The sequence below is a fragment of the Coturnix japonica genome, chromosome 5, assembly GCF_001577835.2.
Source record: "Coturnix japonica isolate 7356 chromosome 5, Coturnix japonica 2.1, whole genome shotgun sequence".
NCBI lineage: Eukaryota > Metazoa > Chordata > Aves > Galliformes > Phasianidae > Coturnix > Coturnix japonica.
The window spans coordinates 834,393-856,152 of record NC_029520.1 but is presented as its reverse complement, the minus strand read 5'-3'; the positions used below and the strand labels follow the sequence as shown (position 1 = coordinate 856,152).

The window sequence follows — 21,760 nt, the reverse complement described above, 5'->3', positions numbered from 1 at the left end:
CGTGAGCGGCCCCGCCCCCCCGATCCCGTCCTCTCAGAGCCCCCCCATCGCCCCCCCCCGCCTCGAGGGATCCCCTCACAGCTTCGGCCGCCCTTCGCCCTGTACCCCTCCATAGAGCCTTCTGACCGCCCCAGGGGCTCCTGGACGATACCCGGGGGTCCTCTTTACACCAAGGGGTACCAACAGACCTCGAGGGGCTCCTTCGAGCCCTTGGACCCTCAGTTTTCCTCACACCGCCCCCCCAAGAGAGCGGCCGCAACGGGCGGTTTCCTGAGGAGAATCCGTTCCCGCCCATCTGGTCACCCCTCGGGGCCCGCTTTATTTCTCATTGTTTGTGCCTATTTATGTGCCCTACTCTGGGAAAGTTCTCCTTTGTAGGCTTTGTGTGGCATGTTGGGGGTGCTAAAAAGGCCAATAAGTGGGTTCCTCAACAGGGAACTCCGTATTTTGACAAGGCTGGTTTAAAAACCCACAGGTGATACGTTGTTCTATCGCCGAAATGGTGTCTTGGGTTGGTGCGAGCACAGAGCTGCCATCCCTTAGCCCTGAATTCTCTATCAGTTTCATGGTGTGTTTTGTTGTTGTTTCCTTGTTTTCACTCTTTCTCCTCAACTTCTGAGAAGTTCAGTGCATGGAACAAGCAGTTGGGAGGGAAAAGTCATAGAATCATGTACTTGGTTGCGTTGGAATGGACCATTAAAGGCCATCTAGTCCAGCTCCCCTCCAATGCACCTACAGCTTCATCAGATGCTCCATCCTACCTTTGAATGCCTCCAAGAACGAGGCTTCTCCAAGCTCCCCATAAGTACATCATAAGTTAAGCCTCCTCCAGCTCTAAGAGTCTGCTTGAAATACAGCAAAGCTGCTGGAGACCAAGAGGAAGCTAATGTGCTTTTATTCTGCCTTTCTCCTGGAGATCCAAAGGACCGAGCAAGAAAGAGCAAAATCAGTGTCTGCTGTGATCTTTGCCTGGCCCAAGGGCCAAGAAGGATGAAAATAAAGGATAATTCAGCTATTTTGAGGCAAGGACCAAAAGTGCATCTGCATCTTCCCGTATGAGCAGATCTCCTGTTGGAAGGTAATGCATGGTCTTACAGAACTGAACAATGAGCTTCCCCAGCTCTTCAGGCAGCATTTAAATGGGAAACTGTTCGTGCAAGGATTTCTGAGGCCACCATCACAGCATTATCTATTGAGAAGTTAGCAAACAATTACATTCTTAGTAGAGTCCTTCCCTCTGCTGCGAGCCCTGGCCAACAGGAGGGTAACTAAAACACTGCTGAGCACCAGGGTGAGTTAGATTTTAATACCATAGAGAACATGCTCACACCAGTCATTAGATGTGTTTGAGTAGCTTCAGAAATCAGCTTCCTTGGACTCTGCTGGCTAAACAGAATCCAGCTTTTGGAGCAGGAAAATGACGTTCTATGACATTCACAATATGGCTTCAGTAATTCAGCAGGGAATGAACATCACATTTTAATTAGTGGTTCCTCATTACTCTCCAAGCCCATGCCTACCACCATGCTTAGTCTATGTTACATGTGGCTTAAGTTGAACTGTAATTCCTACAAATAAAACTACATCTTCCCAGCATTCATGAGGCAAATATTTGGTTAGAATTGATGCTGAGATGTAAAGATAAATAGAGGGAATTCTATAGAGGTGGAGGTGAAGCCACTCTTCCAAGTGTCCAGAATAGGAGGACATCTTTAGGTTGGGAAGTCAAGGACAGAGGACTGTATCCTCCAGAGCCCTACCAGAAGCATGACACAAAGCCACCTGCAAAGCTCCCTCCCTTTATAAAAACCCAGTTTGTTCTACAGTGGGGCCAGATTTCCTCTCATTGCACCCCTTGTCTCAACAGGTACCAATATGGAAGAGGCACAGAGAGCCAAACCAGAGCAATAAGACAGCAAAAAGCTTCACACAAATTAGCACCAGTGCCTGCAAAAACACACGGTCGTGGATGGAAAGCATCACGATGGAGGCAGTTTGCAGACAGGCTGGGAGGCTCAGGCAACAAGGTGTACGTAGGGTAAGTTCACACACTGAAAGCAGCAACTTGTGGCAGTCTGGAGGATCCTGCATTGACTGGTTCCTCTGTCAGGCCTTAAGGTCATGTCTTCGCATAGCACCTGGCACCATGGGGCTGGGTTACAGATTCATCTCTAGCAAGGGAGACCTGTTAATAAGAACTGAAAAAGAGTAGTACTACAGACTAGCCTAAGAGAAGGCTTTTAGTTTCATTTAACAAAAAAAGAACAACCTCTGCTCCTTCAGCAAAATGTAACATGACATGCAGGTTTTCCAACCTCTGCTACTTGCTTAATCAGCTCTGCCCTCCCTGAAAGGAAACAGCCTAGGCTTACTCACATGCAGCTGCCCATTCTATTGCAGGCACTGCTCCCTGCCCTGGAAAAAAACACCCAGCTCCTCGGGCTGCTTTCTGTACCCAAGCAACTTAACCCTCTCTTCTCTTGCTCTGTGCTCTTTGCAGTTTTACCAGGCGCCTCCTCAAATGTGCAGGCACCAAGAAACCAACCCCAGGTCAGGATTAGTGGAACTACCTCAGCCCACCCGATGCCTCGACATCAACAAAATGCTTGTGCTGCACCGACTGCAGCAGCAAAAGAGAAGGAGGAGTCTCTCTCTCTCCTTCCCCCTTCAGCCCTGACTCTGGGGCTAACCCAGTAAATACTAAAGGCCAAATTAATCCCTGGTGGGGCTCTATTGACTGACTCAGAATTATATTACACCAAAAAGTAAATTGGCTGTCAGTATTTAGGTGCGCAACATACCAGCTGTGGTTACATAAGCAGTTTCCGCTGAGATTTCTGTTCAAACATCAGCTTTTGCTCATTCTGAGCTGGGTGAAATATTTCCCCTTTTCCCTTGAAAGCAGGCAGGAGGGATTTGGGGCTGAATAAGAGGGATCTGACTGCACGAAGGTGCTCTAGATGATCTCGTTACCTGCAGAAATGGTAAATGCAAAGCACTGTGCTTGAGACTGAGGGAAGCAGCTGCGGGTTTTTAGCTTTACTGCTGTGAGAGTTTAATATACACACACATATATATATTGAGGTTTGAAAAAGTTTTGCTGCAGTTGCATCAGATGTTGGCTTCTATCAATAAACGGTGCCAGGGAACTCAGCACATGTGCACTGCAAAAGAAAGGGGGGTTGTTATGCCATATTTCTTCTTTTGCCTTTCATCTTAAGACATCGCTGTGCTTTAGTGAGGAACATATCAGTGCTGTGTGCCAAATGTATTGATGGGGATTTAAAAAAGAGAAAAGCAGAGGGACGATGAAATTTGCTTTTGAGATGGACCAGGAAATGAGGTTGGGTTGAATTAAGGGACAGGAGTAAGAGTTAAAAACGTACCTCAGCATTATCATGGCCCGAAGTGAGGAGTAGGTGTGTGTGCTTAGGAATATTGCAAAATATGGATTAAAAGCGAGGGCTCGGCTTTATGAGCTGGATCATGGCAACACTAGTGAAAAATTCATATGCACGGGAAGAATAAAATGTTATGCCTCGCGTTCCCTGGGTAGCCATTATTTTATGAAGTGTGATTCACAAAAGCAGTGAGACTGGAGAAATGTGAACACAAAACACATGTCCCAAAAAGACATGATGGGAAAGCAAACAGTAATTATTGGACCATCTGCAAACGGCGAGGCTTGAGGATGGGGTAAGTCAGCAGGAACAAATACATCGCTATGTTTACAGCTCAAAACACTGACTTTTTTCCCTCACACACAACTAATACAGGAAACCCAATAGAAATCCCGACGGCACAAGCTGAGGACAGCCTGCATTTCCATTGGAAACAGCTGCATCACTGCTAGAAATTCAGCCTTTTTGTGTCTCCCAGGTGTAGTGATCTGATACCGATGCACGTCTGTGAATAGTGACATTTCTCAGTGCTGCTCTGGTGGCAGAGGGGACATTTCTGCTTCTCCATGCTCCCATTAAGCCAACCTGCCTTTGCTGTCCAGGCTGGCAGAGAGGTGAAGTCTTGTCTTGGGGGATGAAATGAGGAGTGGATGGTGTTGGCAGCTTTGTAAATACAGGGATATAAGGATGGAGAACAGCCCTACCAAAAAGGTCTTGAGGGTAGTGGTAGATGGCAAGCCAGATATGAGCCAGCAACGTGCCCTCACACACTGCCAGTTGTATCCTGGGCTGTGTCAAAAGCAGAGTGGCTGGTAGGGCAAGGGAGGTGATCCTGTCTCTCTGCTCTGCACTGGTCAGACCTCACTCAAAGTACTGCATCCAGATGTGGAGTCCTCAGTGCAGGAGAGATGTGGGCCTATTAAAGCATGTCCAAAGGAGGACTACAGAAATGATCCAAGGGATGGAGCACCTCTCCTCCAAGGGCAGGCTGAGGCTGTATAGCTTGGAGAAGGGAAGGCTCCAGGGAGACCTGGTTCTATGATTGCCACTCCGTTCTTCTGCCCTGACTTGCGCCCATATCAGTCAGGGCCACATTCTCCAACCTGACACAAGCATCATCGTCTTTAAGGCTCCAGAGCACTGAGCATGAAGGGAATGCATTTATCATCTCCAGATTGCTCTTTACTCATGGGTTAATTCATCAGGTGGCTCAGGCTTGACACATGGGTTGCTGGTGTTCCTTGAGTATGTCCCCATTTCCCACTTGGGGTTTCAGTGCTGTGGTTTCTGCCTCCCTGCTTTCCATAGGAAAAAGCCCAGAGTATCGCAGTGTACCTGGGTAGCTCAAACACATTTCTGAGCACATTTCTGCTTCACTGAGAAACCTGAATTATCCCCGGTCCTGCTTGTCTGCTTTCATGCTATGAGGAAATATGATATGTGATGTAGAAAATATAATATGCTACTGGCAAAAGCCAGGACTGGGCACATCTAGATAAGCACTCAGACACTTGGGGCTCTGCCTGCTCTGTAACGAGTACCAGATTATTGTTTTAGTATGAAACAGGTGTTGTCAGATGTTTGTTTCCTTAAAAAATGACAATTCTGTGCAGCTTGAACCTCACTGAAAGTTGAACCCCCACTGAAAGGACATGGTTTAGTGGACGTGGCGGGGATGGGTACTCGGTTGGTCTTCATGATCTTAATAGTTCTATGAAGGTTTTCCCTTTGTTGTCTATGTACAGTCTTAAAGAAAACACAGTCTGATCTTAGAGGTGAAATAAAGGAGGCTAAAAGGAGCAAAGCTGAGCACATCATCTGCAAACCTCTGCTTCATCCCACAGGTTGCAGGGATGGATCAAGGTGCAGCGCTGGACTTTGGAGCTCATGGGGATGCTGGGAATCACCATCCTGCCATGCTGGGCACCGGGAAAGCAGCAAAAGAGTTAAGATAACAAGAGAGCAGAAAGTTTTATGGTGAGGCTTGGAGTTTAGCTGTACAAATCCTATTAGCATTAACATCAGCCGTGCAGTTAAATCCCTGCGTTCTGCACAGAAATTGAATCCCTGAGGGTCTGGCTTAAATCAACAAATACTACGAAAGGCAGAGCAGGGAGTGACATCCCTGTGCACAGGGAGTTTTGTCTGGGGACAGTGGCAGGGAGTAAATGAAACAGAGTTTGTTTCTATAATTTCTGGCATGCTGATTGACCCCAGTAGGGATGAGCACCCAGCATTGCACATGAGTCCTTCAGAAAGGCTTCGCTTTGATTTCCTTTCTCCCTTTTTACCTACTACTCTTTTATTTTAGAGAGAGAGAGAGGACACCATGACATGTTGGTGTGAACTTTAATTCACTAAGGCAGGTTTTTGTTGAACTCGGGACTGGAAAGTTGGAGCTGAATGTGTCTTGGATAGAGAGCCATGAGCACTTGGCCATCAGTGGGATTTGTTATCACCAAAATTAAGCTGCTGCCAAGACAAGATGGTTTCTCAAAATGGAGCCAATGGCCACAGATTGGGTGCATGGTAAAAGATATCTGAGATACAGACTGGGTGATACAGACTGGTTAGCACAGATTCTCTTGACCAGTGTGGTCAGGAATTGCTTTCAGGAAGCTGTACCATGTACTATGGATGGACACATGGCAAGCTCAAAACAAAACCCCAACCATTAATACTCACCATGGAAATGTCAGCACCCACTATGTTTAAGCAAGTTAGTTATTAGCTCTGTTTGGATCCAGCCTTATATCCAAAGCCATTCATTCTGCTATTACCATTCATTATTCTCTCCGGTCTTCCCCTGGATGTTTGAACTGGGATCTGCCTAATCCTGCAAAGCCCAGCTTCACCTCGTGCCAGAACATGGAACAGTCATAATTCCCATTTGCAGCCCTGCTGGCTGTTGCTATGGGAATGCTTGCAGTGTAATGGACTGAGCGATGCCGTGCCCCTGTGCAACAGTGCAGGTAGAAGGTTTGGAGCTCAGAGCTTTCCTGGGTGTGCTCTGATAATTAGCCAGGGAAGTTACTAATCACCTTGCACAGCACCAGGGCTCTTCCTGAGCTAATTGGTGGAAAACTTGCTCAAAGCTGTCACTAATGGCATCACATCTAGATTTGCACGGGGAAATTCAGAGACAGGTAAATTTCCAAAGCTCAAACATGCAATGAAACTGCTGCTGACCACAGCTTCCTTCCAACCCCTGGACAGCGGCTGATTGCTTAGGCAGGATCACAGCTCAGAGCACTTCATCATGCCCTTAGGTTCTGTATATTTGGGAAGAGCTGTAGGGCTCAACCTGCCCTTCTACTCACAACCAGCAGGTCAGACATTGCCAGATCCTTTTGCATCAGCACCACCAGACCCAAGGGCAGTGCACACCCACTGCCAAATCCCCTTTAATCGGTTGCCTCCTTCCTTGGCCAGCCCCAGCTCTGTGCTGGATCACGGCTTTAATAGCTCCAAAGAGGAATTCCTAAAGCAAATATTTTCTTTCCAAAGCTCTGCTCATTAGCTATAAGCACAGAGCAATGTATCACAGGCAGGTTCTGAAGAGCTCTGAGGAGAGATAAGAAAATGCACATAGAAACTTGCATTTACTGAAGTGCTTACAGGAGAAATGAGTGTTGCAGTGCTGTAGGTACCAAGGCAGTAGTGTCTCCATGCTGTGACAAAGAACACACGTATGGAGACCCAACCCAACCCATCCATGACTTTGTGATTCCAAGAGCAGCAGCTGGGTGCAAAGCTGCAGGGAGACTTTGCTGCGACTGGTGAAAGACGGTTGTCCAAATTGTGCTGAGTCAGTGGAAAGGAAGACATGCGCCCACGTGCTGCGGCAGCAGCTGCCTCCTTGGGAGAAACAAAAACCCCTTTGCACGGGGACAATTCTGTTTGCCAGCTCAGCTGCATCGCTGCCAACCCTCGCTGGTCCCAGCGGGCTGTCCCAGCAGGAGCAGCACAGCTCTGTAGGAACACTTAGCCCAGAGCTGCAGGTGCATCTGGCAGCACCGAGCTCCTGCAGCATCATCACCCACACATCCCTGAAGGACAGAAACACGGATGGACAGACACGTTGATGGGCTGCCTACCATTTGTTTGTTAGATCTTTTTTACCCCTGCCCCCCCCCAATTCCTACTTTCATGCTGACAACTGGGCCTGGGTATCAGCTGCTCAGTGCTCTGCCTTTCAGCCAACAGCAGGTGCAAGCGGGGTGACCCCGGGCTTCACTGCAGCAATCCCTGCACTTGGGCTCGAGAATGTTTTTGTCTCTCCTTCACAGTTGTGAATTCTTTTCTATGGGGTGGGAGGAAATCTCTTTCTAATCTTCCTGCTCTGAAGTGGGCAAGGGGAGCTCAGCGCAGCTGTGCAGCATCCTATGGGGCGGCTGCGTTGCATGGCATCCCTCAGCTGAGCCCCTTCCCTATTTCCAGCATGGGCAGAGGGTGTGGGACCGTGTCAGTTCCCCTCCTGCCTGTGGGGCAGTGAGAGCGTGCAAAGGGCACAGCTCAGCGTACAGAGCAAGGAGGTGACTCAGCAGCTCCGTCACCAGCCCTAAACCACAAGCAAAGTGAAAGCTCTGAACGCAGAGAGATTTTTAACGGGGGAGGCACTATACACGGAGATGGAGCAGCATCACAGAGCTTGGCCTCAGCACATCCCCTGCGGAGGGTGGAAGCGAGAACCTCTGCTACTTTCACAATGCGTTATCTTGTAGTGAAACTGCACAGCAACACCCAGCCCGGGAGGCAAACATCATCCCCCCCCTCCTTGTTGCCACGAGCACCGAGGAGCAGCACAACAGGCTCAAACCGCATCCCCTGCTGCATGCATGCAGGAGAACCAGCCCCAGACACAGCCCGGGGGGGGGGGGGGGGGTACATTCAGGTCATGGTGCTTGAGCTGTGCTTTTATTGGGTCTGCAATCTCAGGGTCTGACTCTGCAGAGCAGCCCTGAACATGCAGCAAAAAATAAATGAATCACCTGAGCTGGTTCCCCAGAGCCAACAGCTCCAGCTCACATAGGCAGGGTGGTTTTAATTCTTTCCAGAAATCAATAAACTCTGAATCTGCAAAACTTACCCAGCTGCTGCTGCAGAGGGGAACGCTTTCCTTGCTCAGGAAAACTATGGCAGCACCCCAAACATCATTCAGTCCTCAACTGTGCCCTTCCCAGGAAGCGCCTGCAGATTCCTGATAAGCTGGGAGAAGCTTCACTATGATTTCACTATGATCCTGCCACTTTTTGCCACCTCCCCCCCCAAAACCTCAAGTTTTCCCTGTTAACTCTGCTGCTCTCCAGAGGAAACCTGAGGCATGGCCCAGATGTATCACTACGTATACAAACACATACACACACACATAAATATACCCACACTTCTATATATATAAACGTACCAGGTAGGAATTGAACCCCACACCTCTCTGGGAACCACCCCAAGACCACAAGGCTGCCCAGTACAAGCTGATCTAATTACATTGCACACAGATTAACACCCTTAACCTTGAATGCTGGTGCAGCTCCCAGCACCAAGAGCTTTGTTTTGGTACCACAGTGATAACTGCTCGGTGGGAAGCAGCCCGTGCCCTGGGAAAGCATGGGACATTCAGTTAACAGAACCCTGCTCAGGATTTATGAGTGCCTCCCTCCACCCCATCCCACGATGTATTTGACATTGATTCATGATGCCTTTAACTCCAAGGTGCTGCTCAGCTTAGAAAGTAAAGGCATTATTTATTGTTTGTATATTAAAAACAAGTTAGACCTCTACTATGATAGAGGACAGGTTTAAAAACCTGCGTGTCCCCTCCAGCTCAGTGTGTGTATTTTGTTTTAAACACCCTGATGCCGCTCTGACCTTTCTTCTAGGGATCTCCTCTGGTTGGAGACAGATCACAACACAATGATTTGACTCTGATGCCCTTCTGAGAGCCTTCAAGGAAACCTGCAGTGATTCACTCCCACATTAAGAGCTGAGGAACATGTAAGTGTGATACAAGTTTCCCACCACCCTTGGAATGAGATGTGCCACTACAAGCAGAAATAAAACAACGATACAAAAAAGTTTAAAATTCTTTATATTAAAACTACTTGGAGTTTGCCTGTATGGCAGCTGTTGAATTCATCCTTCTGTTATATTTACAGCATCCAAGCTTTCAGCGTGGTTCACCCTTGAAGGCCGGCAGCAGGGAGTGCAATTCTTTAACAAGGCGAAACTTCCATGTGCTCTATGTAATATATATATATATGGAGGACATCTCAAATACTGCTGCTCTCACTCTGACTTCTTCAGCCAGCCATCAGCAGAGCGTGATTGAATGCTTTTACCAAAAGAATAGCCTTCAGGAAAAGGAAAAAAAAAAACAAGAAAAAAACCCAAATAACCCCAACCCTGAAAGTCAGCCTCCTCCTGCCTGCCTCATTCATGGATGTCACAATACAGGTCTGACGTTTTAACTGTTCCCGGAATGATGGATGGCGGCACTGGTGGATGAATAACACAGCAGGAGGTGGCCCATCAGGGAGGCAAAGGGCTGCATCGAAATACCTTGAGAAACAGCAGGACTAGGAAAGGAAGTATGCACTGAAACAGATGTGGGACTTTGATGAAATGTTAAGAACCATCACCTTACACACCGGTTGGGTGCCTCTGATTCTCAAGTGTTCCAAAGGGCTGCCCCTACAACATGATTGGTGTCACGTGCCCCAAAACAGAAGTTTTTCATCCCATTGGAAGATCACAATGGGAAATCTCTCTTTCCAGTGGCAGCACGTCAGCTGCTGGCTATTAATGGCACACCGTTTTAAAAAGAGAACTAAAATCATTCCCATGATCATTTCTTAGATCTGAGCTGAACCCAAGCAATGGCTTTCCCCTGGTTCCAGCCATGCTGACAGCTGCTTTGGTTGCAGTTCGTCCTGCGGATGAACCTCAGCTTGACAGTGCTGATTTAGGATGGCTTACAACAGGGTGAATCAGGCTGATCACAAGAAGAAAACAAATACATTTCCCTTCTATGCTGCAGTCTGATTCACCCATTCAGAGAGCAGACAGGCTCCACAAGCGTCAAGGCAGGAATCACAAGAAGAACAAAGTTGTGCGCTCCAACCTCCACGTGAAAGGCCTCGTGGTGCTCAGTGGGCTGCCCCTCCACTGCTGGAGGTTACTTGAAGGCTGCATTGAAGGCCCTGCCAATGACCAGCCTGCGCACTTCACTGGTGCCAGCTCCGATCTCGTAGAGCTTGGCGTCACGCAGGAAGCGCCCCATGGGGTAGTCATTGATGTAGCCGTTCCCACCTACGACCGGAACCAAGTTATTGCTTTTCTCTCAATTGAGGGGCTCTCAGCAGCCTCCCCAAATAACACACTGGCAGCGACTGCCTTACCGAGACACTGGATCCCATCCAGAGCCACCTGGGTAGCGCACTCTGCTGAGAAGAGGATGACTCCAGCACAGTCCTGCGAGGAGAGAAGCAAATTATGACAGAGGCACGAAGGTGTCACCTGCCCTTTTCCCATCTATGTTGCTCTGACCTTTTCATTCCCCTACAGACATCTGCTAACAAACCTGAACCACTTCATCACAAAGGCACCAGGATTCATCCCCTGCAAGCAAGAAGCTGACACCGTCCTTCTGTCACTTTTGTCAGACTACACAAAGGTAGAAAATAGAGTGCAGCAGGGGTGCTGCTCTGCCTCGCGGATGGACATCACACCCCCTGGGGACCAACCTGATTCGATTTGATGCAGGGCTCTGCTCTGCTAAATGCCTGGTTCTCTCCCCCGACAGACACATGGTGACAAGTCAGTTGTGTCAGTGACAACAGCTCAGGATGGTTGCTATAGCCTCTTATAGCAGGCAGGATATTGTGTTAGGCCTTCCTATAAAACCTACCCATCCTGCTACATCTGTTCCATTGTACAACTACAGTTTCTGTCTCATGAGGGAAGAAGAGGGGAAAACAAACACTTGGAGAACTCAAGGTCGTTTTAACCCCCAGTATTCCCACCCTGCATGTGATGAGGAACCAAGCTGTCCAGCAAAGCACTGGAGTCACCATCCCCGGAGGTTTTCAGACATGGTTTAGTGGTTGGACTTGATGATCTTGGAGGTCATTTTCAACCTTAATGATTGCATGATTCATGGTTCAGTGGGCACTGTGGGAATGGTCGACAGCTGGATTTGATGATTTTGGAGTTTTCTTCCAAACTTAATGATTCAATCAAAGGAAGAGCATTCAGACACAACCCACATAGAACTGCAAGCTCACCTTCGCATTAAAGTGGCCGCGGTCACAGGCTTTGGCCACATTGTAGACGTACTGCCGACAGGCCATCAGCCGGGTATACATATCAGCCATTTTGCCCTGCATGAGCTGCACGTTGCATGAGAAAAGAGACATGTTGCAGCTATTGAAACTTAACGTGAGTCCACAGGGATTGAGGGGAAATGGTTTTTCTGCTTGAGCTCTGGGAATCAGCTGGGTTCATACAATGCATTCCCTGTGGTCTCTCAGAAATCAGTCATAACACCAGGCTACCTTCCCCATGAAAAGCCCTCCCAGCACAGAGCACCCCATCTGCTCTTTAAGAAGAAGAAAGACAGAAAAAGAATTGGGGTTTTTGTTTATCTCACCTGGAAGTGGCCAATTCTCTGTCCAAATGCTTCTCTTACATGTAGGTATGGAATTGCGTGGTCAAGAACAGCTTGCATGAGCCTGAGAAAAGCACAGATAGGCAGGAAAAGGAAAACAGGATCATTAAAATACAGATTACATCTTGGAAGCTCTATCTAGGGCAGGAAGGTTTTCCTATGCAGGAAGATAAAGTGCTGTCTTCCTACAGCTCCACTCAAACAATGCAAAGAATGAATTCCGAAAGCCTGTGTTTTCTCCATCATGTTCTATTCATTTGGGACATCTTGTGGTAGGGCTCTGCTTTCTTAATTCAGGAGGCTGAGATGGAGAGTGTTGAAGAGCCTTCTTACACCTGCAGCCAGGACAGTTAGTGCCGCCTTGTGTCTCCAGGAGACCGACAGAAGGGGCATGAGAAATCCTCCTTCTGCTTTGCAGACAATAGTGTGTCCATACGAGGGTTTTAGTGCAGAAGAGAGCACAAGGAAGGAGACAAAAGGACTGTAAATTAAATGCTTATGCCAAGACCACCATATTCAAAGCCATGCTCTGGATGGCAGGTCCATGGAACCACCTGGTTCATGCTACACTGGAAGGCAGGGATTCCCAATCTTTCCTTCTTGCATTGCTTCTATGAGGAATGGAGAGGTGACTGTGGCTGATCTTTCTGGCCTTACAACCTATCAGAGGTGGCAATCCCTTACCCCAGTGGCCCACCAGACAGCACGAGCCTCTCCAGGTCCAACCCGCTCATCAGAACGTAGACTCCTTTGCTCAGCTTCCCCAAGATATTTTCAGCTGCAATCAAAGAAAAATGAGTCACCTGTACGCAAACCTAAGATAAGCCATTGTCTGATGCTCTGTGTTCTCTGGACAAAGGATTCAAACCCTCACTGACATTCACCTTACCTTCTGACTTGAGACATTCTCAGGATGAGCTAGACAGGCTGAGTTTTGGTGCATACACTCCCTACCACTGAAACATCTTATAGCAAGCATTACTTCAAAGAACAGAGCACAAACTCCATCAGAAATAGTAAAAGGAGAGCACTGTTTAGGAGTAATGACATTCCATGGCTTAAAAACCAAACCCAAAAAACAACACAAAAACAAAGAGGACCAAACTGGCTGAATGTTCTCCTGTACACCCAGGGATAGGGGATGGATAGGTATGCAGGGAGCTGAGAGACACGTGCTGATTGCACAAGGGAGGGTGAACCTGCTGGCTGCACATCACAAAGAAACGCTGAGGTTCTGAACCAACTTTTACCAAATCAATATGACCAAACCAACCCAGGGATGACACTCAGTATGAGAAAAAACCACTCAGTGGAGCACGGCTGACAATGAAAGCCATATGTTTGAAAGCAGATGGAACCACAGTGCCAGAGGAAGACATCTGAGACAAAGATTCTGCAGACATATGAAACAGCATCAAACTGGTTCAGCTTCCAAGGTAGAAGATCAGAAGCAGCATTAATGGCCTGAGTGCAGAGCGCGTTAACTTTCAATAGTGCAGCGATGCGTTTCTCCAAGTTATCAGAAAACTGGGATCTGGTTACCATGAGAACACGCTGTTCTGCACAGATGATTACCCAGATGATCATCTGAAGTCTCGAGTTGTGCCCTTTCTGATTTCAGACTTCAGGAGTCTGGGCAAGTTAGAAATGCCAGATTTCAGCTGAACAGATTTACCTAAGAAGAGAGTGCAGCTCCCCACATACATACTGCCACAACTTGGAACCAACTCACCAGGGATCTTGCAGTCCTCAAAGATCAACTCACAGGTGTTAGACCCTCTCATTCCCAGCTTATCAAGCTTCTGTGCCGTGCTAAAGCCTGGCATTCCCTGCAAAGCCAAGACATCAAAACTAAGGATTCCAAGCACTGACAGTGACAGGACTATGCTAATCTCTCCGTCAGGTAAGTCCATCAGAAAGTTTACTGATCTCTGAGAGTATTGTTTATTTTACAGCTTCCTCACTGGAAAGAAGATGCAGAGTGTGGTCTCAGTTAACTAAAAGGAAAGAGAAACCCCAACAGATTCCTGTTTCCCAAGGGCTCTCTATCCAAGTGCAGAGGACAAATCTCATGGGTTTATAAGGCTTACGCAGGGAATAGTTTGTCTTTGAGGGACTGACTGGTATCGAGCTGATTTCTAAACAAACCACTTAGAGCGAGGGAGGTAGCTTTAAAAGCACACCAAGATAGAACTGTGACAATTATTAAACAGTAACTGAAACCCACCTTCTCCACAATGAAAGCAGTTATCCCTTGGGAGGCTGGAACGGCATTAAGGTCAGTTTTAGCATAAACGATGAGAACATCTGCATCTGGCCCGTTGGTGATCCAAAACTTGTTCCCATTCAAAACATAGTAGTCCCCTGAAAGCACAGAGTTGTTATATTGTAATAGATAAACCAACACTTACATCCTCACCCCATTTATTTCAAGGGTGACCTATCAGATCCCCATGAACAACATGCACACAGCCCTCCCCAAAATCAAGAAAACTTATGACCTTCATTTCCAGAGTCCAAAGACAGGTTAATGAATGCCTGACAAACTAAGGCTCCCAGCACTGGTTCCAACAGATTGTAATCTTCCACTATCACACTCAGAAGTCGACTTGGGACCTTCAAACCACCCACCCTGTGTCTTCACTACCTTGTGTTATCACACACTGATTACTCTGGGAGGAAGCACAAGGCTGCCAGCATGCCCTGATAAATGCTGAATGGCATCAGGGAGGTTAGCTTCGGTTCACAGGAAACATTTGCACTGGAAGCTCACAACAGGTTTTACCTTTCTTGTCTGCCTTCAGCTTCATGGACACAACATCAGAGCCAGCATTGGGCTCGCTCATTGCTAAGGCTCCAATGTGCTCCCCACTAATGAGCTGGAAAAGAGAAAGAGAAGAACCTCCTCTGGCATGACTTAAGGACATTATGTCTCATCCTTATTCAAACCAATTCAATCCATCAGCACATTTCAACAGAAGTCTCAGTGATATACTCAATTTTAGTTAATTGAAGCACTACTAAGAACTTGGTTCTTACTCATCTTGTTTCATAGCAAGTAATTTAAGCTATTGCACTACCCATATTGAAAGCCAGTGAAGGAGGGCATCAAAATACACCTGAGCTGCAATGAAGACCACGTGGGGTCACATATCACTGCACAACACTTGTTTGAGGAGTCAAAAAAACCCAACAAACCCCAAACCCCCCATCCTGCCATTTCCCAGCATCATACCTTGGGCAAGTACTTCTCTTTCTGGGCTTCATTGCCATTCCGCACCAGCTGGTTGATACAAAGGTTGGAGTGGGCTCCATAACTCAGCCCAACAGCAGCTGATGCACGGGAAACCTCCTCCATCACCAGCACGTGGTCCAGATAGCCCAGAGCAGAGCCACCATATTCCACTGAGAAACAAAAGCTCTCATGAACCACCACAGAGCGCATCGTGTACGTACAAGATCCCAGGGTGAATGCCCCATCCCTGCAGGCATTCAAGGCCAGGCTGGATGTGGCTCTGGGCAGCCTGGGCTGCTGGTTGGTGACCCTGCACACAGCAGGGGGTTGGAACTGGATGAGCACTGTGGGCCTTTGCGACCCAGGTCATTGTGTGATGCTGCTGTGTGAAGCATTACCTGGCAGATGGTGGGAATGGACTTACCAGGAGCTGTGATCCCCAGAACTCCCAGCTCCCCAAGTTTCTTCCAGAACTCCTACAAACACAGAAGTAGCAGTCAGGCCAGTGGGACAAAAAAAGAGCTCCCTGGACACATGGATTTACCTCGTTGGTGTGAGACCTCAGAGATAAGCACATCAACAGCAGTTCCTCCTGCTGCAGCAGCTTCACCCTTCAGACTAAGAACCCACACAGTCTTAAGGACATTAGTTATGCTACAGTCTGTTGACTGAAGAAAGGTAACTCATAAACCTGAATTTAATTTGAGGCAGACAGGTTCTAAGATTTAAGAATTCAGATGAATTTAAGCCTCCTATTAACTTCAAAAACTGCATTTTTAGATCTTCTTATGCTGTATCAAGCTAAAGATAATTTAAGACTCAGGATTTAAATTGACACTCGCCTTTTACCTCATACAACTTTGTCACATTTGTGGCTCTATTAGCGTGTGACTGCTGCAAATAGCAGATAGCATAAGTTATCCACGAGTGAGACACTAGGAAAATATGAGAAGAGTTGCAGTCACTGAGCAATTTAAGACTCTTTAAGTAAAACAGAAACTAGTATGGAAAGCCAAGGAAACTGTTCTAAACACAGATTTGTTAGCACTGGAAGGGACCTTTAAAGGCCATCTGCTCCAACTCTGCTGCAATGAACAGGGTCACCTACAGCTCCATCAGGTGCTCAGAGCCCCATCCAGCCTGACCTTGCATGTCTGCACACATCAGCTGTGCCTCGCACAGAGCAGCACAGACTAAAAGGGAAGCCATGAGTAAATGCAGCAGGGACAAAACCACCAAGGGCCACTTCTGCTGTCACTTCAGCCTGTGGGCTCTCCTCCATTATACAATGGACACAAAGGTAAATGCTTATTAATCTATGAACAGCCCCAAGGCACTTCAAAAGGTATTATTCAATAGCACTGGATGACATCTGGTGTACCAGACTAAACCTATATAGTTAACTTCAAAGCTACACATATATCCCTGAAAATATCAACATCAGAGCTCCGGGAGATCCCAGCAGATGTTACAAGTGTCTCAAGTCTTGTGGAGCTTATGAAAACCAATAGTGAGAGCTCTCATTTTCATCAATCAAACCTCCCTATTGCACAGTTTGTTGCTCCTGCTAGAAAGAAAGCTTTCGACTCGGCAGTCCAACAGCTCTATGCTTCCTGCATTCACACATGATGTTTCCAAAGCAAAAAGGAGAGGAGGCTCAGATATCCAAGGAGTCGTGCACAAAATGAGCCATAGCAGGGAGAGTGAAAAACACACATGAGAGGAGGGGTCTTCAAAGAGAGCCAGGCACAAATACCACAATGAAAATCTAAACAAGACCACGATCAATCCACCTCTATTTCTTTTTTAATCAGATGTTGGCTCAGATCTTCCCCAGGTTGTTCAAAGTTATCAAAAGAAGAAACAGGAAATCAAAAAAACTTCTTTTCAAGTCTGAAAAGTTGATGCATATCTTCCTGTGGTGCAGACCGGGTCTTTGTCTGAACTTAGGTACAGATCAAAGTACAGACTACCATCTATTTCATAGGCACACATCAAATACTTACTCGCATGCCTTTGAATTCATTCTCCTGGTCAATTTGTTGGGCCTTTGGAGCCAAATGCTCTTGACAGAACTTTGTCATGGTCTGTCTAAGCTGGGAAAAGAAGCGAGGAGAAACACACGTGTTACACTCCATCAATATATCATCATCTCCTTTGCTGGGATCCACCACTGGGCAGTTCTATGATTTGAAACCCAGGCACACAAACATCAGAAAATCTCTATTTCAGGTTATGAGCTGAACTACAGCACAAAATACCCTCAGCTTTTGGAAGGATGGATTTGACAGAAGTGTTAATTAACAAGCGTGGCTTATCAGGCTGGGACTATGTGAACTATCCTGGTATCTTCAATAGAAGGAAAAAGTCATCGAGTCAGGTACACTACTTGTTCTATGTGCTGCAATGAAACCAATTCAGAGTATTCTCCCAGGCGTTAAGATTCATATACTCACTGTTGTTTGTACTCCAAATAAACTTAAGCAATATTTCAAGCGTTTATAATAAGAAGACTTAAACAACAACAAAGAAGTAGAGATGTTGTGGTAGAGCTTAAGAATCCAGTTTTAACTCTTGGTTCTTTATTCCCTTACATTAATGTCAGAGAAGGAACATTCTGCTGTTTAACCAAAACACTCAGAAGGGACAGATGCAGCAAAGCAAAACGTGCCCGGTCTGTTCTGCCTCTCTCCCTTGTTTCAAGTTAAAAAGACAAGTTAGTTGCCCGGATCCTGTATCCCCCCAGCAGTGCTTGGTGCTGAGGAGGCTCTGAGGTCCCTCCCCCCCCAGCTCCAGCCGTGCCGCCCACCCCACCCCGCTCCCGGACAACCCCCCCGCGGGAAACGGCGGACACGTGTCAGCAGCGCAGCGCCGCGGATTGGCCAGCTCCTGGCAGCCTCAGCCAATCGGCGCCCTGCCACCCGGACACACCCCTCGTTAAGGCGCGCCGCCGCTCGGTGCCGCGCTGCAGATCGGTGCCGTGCCGTACTGTACCGTACCGTACCGTACTGTACCGTACCTGGCGCTGCTCGTCGCTCAGCCCGTTCACCGTGTCGTCCACCGCCAGCCCCGCGCAGCTCCGCCGCACCAAGGCCTGGCACCGCCTGGCTCCAAGCAGCGCCGACCCGAGCCCGGCTCTACCCAGCACCGCCGCCATGGCTGCCCCGGGCCGCTCGCGGCGCGCAGGCGCGGCCCTGAACCGGAGAGAGCCCCGGCCCGCCCAGCGCCGTCAGGGGCACGAGGGGGCGGCACGGGCAGCACCGCGGGGATCCGGCAACGAGCTGCCTGGGGGCACCACAGCCAGCAGTCTTTGTAACGAGTTTAATATAAAACACTTGATACAAGGAAACAAAACGCCGTGGATACAAGGTGTGCGGGGAGGAAATGCAGGCTGAGCCCCAGCAGGAATCACTGCTCGCCTTGCCCCGCTGCTGTTACCGGCACACGGGGCTGGTCTGCCCAGCTTCGTGTTTAGACAGAACAAGGTTTGTAACACAGACACTGTGCAGTCCGTCCTCGCACCTCACTGCGCCAGGAGCTGCTCCAGCTGGTCCAGGGTCGCCGAGCACTCCTTCAGCTGCTCCTGGAAGGAGGAGTGCTGCTGCAGGGAGCGCTGCCGCTCCTCTTCCGCCACTTCCCACCTGGCCAGCGCCGCCTGCGGCACAACAGCAAACTCACATGAACGCACTGAGCAGCAAAGCTGGCTTCCAAAAGGCAGCTCAAACCACAGCAGGCAACAGAAGCCTTCAGATGCTGGAGCTTAATGGCTAACTGGGCCAGCGTATGGACAAGACAATAACACAGGAGCTGCTTGTGCTTGTATATTTCTTAGTTCCCAGAGCGATCCCAGCTCAGCTCAAGCCTTACACTGAGCACACAGTGCATGTTAACAGGTTGTCTGCTCTGTTTGGAGCCCCAAACCACAGGGTCAGCCTTACCCGAAGTGCCTCCTTTTCTTTCTCAGCTGTTTGATTAAATAGCTTCAATTCCGCCATGAGCTTCTCAGTTAAAAGCTGAAGAGACAACAGAAATAATGAACACACCCCAGCAGCAGCCGTGACAGCAGCAGCACACACGGCACCAAAGCCCCTTCAAGGACTCTCTTACCATCGTTTGCTTCTGGCATTCCTGTGTTTTCTCTTCCTCCTCCAGGATGTTGTTGCCTGTAACTGATGGATGAGATACAACATACAGAAGTGCTCCCAACACCTCCCCTAAGGCGGCTTTACAGCATGAGAACTGCTGTCAAGGCTTCCCCAGGCAGCAGCTATTCCCCCTTAAGCAGAAAGGAATCCCACAGTACGACATCAGTGCTTCAGAAACATAAACCACACCGTCCTTACCGGGATCGATGTTCCTGCTTTCTAATATCACCATGCAAGTCTCCTGGAATTTCTTGAGCTTTTCAACCTCTTGCAGCAGGCCTTCGTTCTCCTCCTTTAACTCCTTTATAGTGCCCTGTTAGTAACACAGCAATGTTTTAAGTGAACCGATGGCACAGCATCATTCCCTGCCCAGTCTGGATGTCAGCAGGCAATGGGATGAGCTGATCGACCTCCCATGTTAAATGTGATTTGCTGAGCAAATCAATAAGCGCTGGATTAGGGTGATCCAGCTGATAACGGCCACAAGCTTTTGGACTATCCCCCCAAGGGGGTCTCAAAGAAATTAAGCTACGAGATAAAAGGAAAGATCATCTCAGAGATTAGTAACTGGTTGAGAACTAGGAAATAAAGCGAGCTTTTACAACTGAAGGCTGCACATAGGGCCTGTTGTACATGGCAGAGATTATACTGCTCTGATCAGGATGAGCTGTCCCAGCTCTCAGTGTTTCCTCATAGGATAGAGGCCCTACATCCTCCAATAGCTTAGAGGCCCCTCTATGGGCTCTAACAACACGCCCTTCTCTCTCTTGTACCCAGCTCCATGCTCCCGGGTACAACACTCCAGGTGTGGCTCAGTCAACTGCCTTCCAAGGGAGACTGGAAAAGGAGCCAGTCAGCCCTTGGATTTTACCCTGCGGGGAGTAAGAATTACTCACTGATTTCCAGTGCTTACACCTACCTGAGCTCCCGTTAACCTGGAGTGCAGTTGCTGTTTGGCTGATTCCAATAGCTGATTCTTGGCCTTCAGCTCTGCCTCTAGTTTGTACCTGGTGGGAGGTCTGTAGAATCAAACATCAAGGATATAAGTGAATAGACACCTGTATCACACACCTTTTGCTTTCATAAAGATGTCCTTCTTTGAAAGATTTGCTCTTGATCCTGGACAAAAAGGCCATTAGCAAAGCCTTTATAAGGTTAGAGCTCATCAAAACTCACTGAGAAGGAACATAACCACATAGGGACGGCTACTAACAATATAGTAGTAACAAGATACATACCCTCTTGCGGCTGCCTTCTTCAATGACAGCTCCGCTTTCTTGGCAGATTTAGGAATCCTTAAACGACAAGGAGAACACAGTTATCCAAAGATCATTTCATATTCACATACCACGTACATCTGACAAAACCTCTTTGTCCTTCTGCACTCTGAACTGATGAGACTGTATGTTGAATGCTGTGTTCAGTGCTGGGCCCCTCATTTCAAGATACTGAGTTACCAGAACGTGGCAGGACAAGGGGAAATGGTTTTCAGCTGAAGGAGGGAAGATTTAGGTTGGATACTGGGGGAAATTCTTAACAGAGAGTGGTGAGCTGCTGGAACAGCTCCCCAGAGAGGTTGTGGATGGCCCTGAAGGTGTTCAAGGCCAGGTTGGATGGGCTCTGGGCAGCCCGGTCTAGTATTAGACATGGAGGTTGGTGGCCTCCATGGACTTTTATGGGGGACGTTTATCAAACAGCACACCCAGCAGTTCTTTAATTTACCCTTGGTTTGTAGCTCTGAACACATCATCCGCGGCAACGTTGGAACCTAAGTTAAAATCGGCATCTTTGTTGGGCTCCATCCCCGCTGCTTTACCAGCACATTGCTTCTTAGAAGAAAAGGGCACCTGCATTTCTGCAAGAGAAAGGCAGCCATAAGAACACCACAGCCCACAGGGGCTCAGCATCAGAAGCACACACTAAGCAAAGCGAAACCTCACCAGGAACCCCCCAACCCCGCAACAGGGACCTCCGTATCGCATGAAAGCACACAATAAAGCGACAAAACGTACCCATACGGCTGCGGTAGAGCGCTCCACAGACGGGAATACGGGAGAACTCGGCGTCCATGACACCGACCGGACTTTACCTCACGGCGCCGATTTGAATCGCGGCCGGCGCCCAACGGTTGGGCGGGTTCGCGCATGCGCAGTGCGTACCTGGAGCTTTACTTCAGGGATGGGGTTGTTATCAGGGGTGGGTGTAGTCGGCCATTAACCCTTGCAGCTCCCCTTAGGATAATAGGAAAGCCTTCTACCTCCCTTCAATGTTCTCGCCGTGTCGTGTTGCAACCGTCTCAACAAGCTTATATTAGCTT

The 21,760-nt window shown here is 48.2% G+C and overlaps 2 protein-coding genes and 1 long non-coding RNA gene across 3 annotated transcripts; 1 reads left to right on the top strand and 2 right to left on the bottom strand.

Annotated features, from left to right (window-relative positions):
• Positions 1-62: 62 nt before the first annotated feature.
• LOC107314229 lies at positions 63-9,430 on the top strand. The gene is made up of 4 exons (XR_001555313.2): positions 63-1,078; positions 1,868-2,038; positions 5,246-5,378; positions 9,278-9,430. It is a non-coding gene; the product is annotated as an uncharacterized LOC107314229 (long non-coding RNA).
• A 39-nt stretch (positions 9,431-9,469) lies between these two features.
• Positions 9,470-18,493, bottom strand: IVD (isovaleryl-CoA dehydrogenase). The gene is made up of 12 exons (XM_015863274.2): positions 18,318-18,493; positions 17,305-17,394; positions 15,723-15,774; positions 15,299-15,468; positions 14,849-14,942; positions 14,291-14,427; positions 13,796-13,892; positions 12,748-12,841; positions 12,046-12,127; positions 11,681-11,785; positions 10,796-10,868; positions 9,470-10,706 (listed from the first exon to the last, which is right to left on the bottom strand). Exons 1-12 carry the CDS (start codon positions 18,453-18,455, stop codon positions 10,573-10,575), a joined length of 1,266 nt encoding a protein of 421 aa, XP_015718760.1. The 5' UTR covers positions 18,456-18,493; the 3' UTR covers positions 9,470-10,572.
• Positions 18,494-18,605: 112 nt separating this feature from the next.
• On the bottom strand, positions 18,606-21,604 carry KNSTRN (kinetochore localized astrin (SPAG5) binding protein). The gene is given in 9 exon segments (XM_015863275.2): positions 18,606-18,953; positions 19,237-19,311; positions 19,406-19,467; positions 19,642-19,756; positions 20,363-20,462; positions 20,682-20,738; positions 21,166-21,298; positions 21,456-21,519; positions 21,521-21,604. Coding segments are annotated over 9 exon segments (807 nt in total). The 5' UTR covers positions 21,590-21,604; the 3' UTR covers positions 18,606-18,821.
• Positions 21,605-21,760: the final 156 nt, after the last annotated feature.

What these genes read in the sequence shown, in the direction of transcription:
- IVD (XM_015863274.2), bottom strand. Translation starts at nt 18,455, where the DNA reads ATGGCGGCGGTGCTGGGTAGAGCCGGGCTCGGGTCGGCGCTGCTTGGA. An exon ending in ATGAATTCAAAGGCATGCGA is followed by an intron (nt 15,775 to 17,304) that starts GTAAGTATTTGA and finishes CTGTGTTTGTAG; the next exon opens with GAGTTCTGGAAGAAACTTGG. An exon ending in AGAGAATTGGCCACTTCCAG is followed by an intron (nt 11,786 to 12,045) that starts GTGAGATAAACA and finishes TGCAACGTGCAG; the next exon opens with CTCATGCAGGGCAAAATGGC.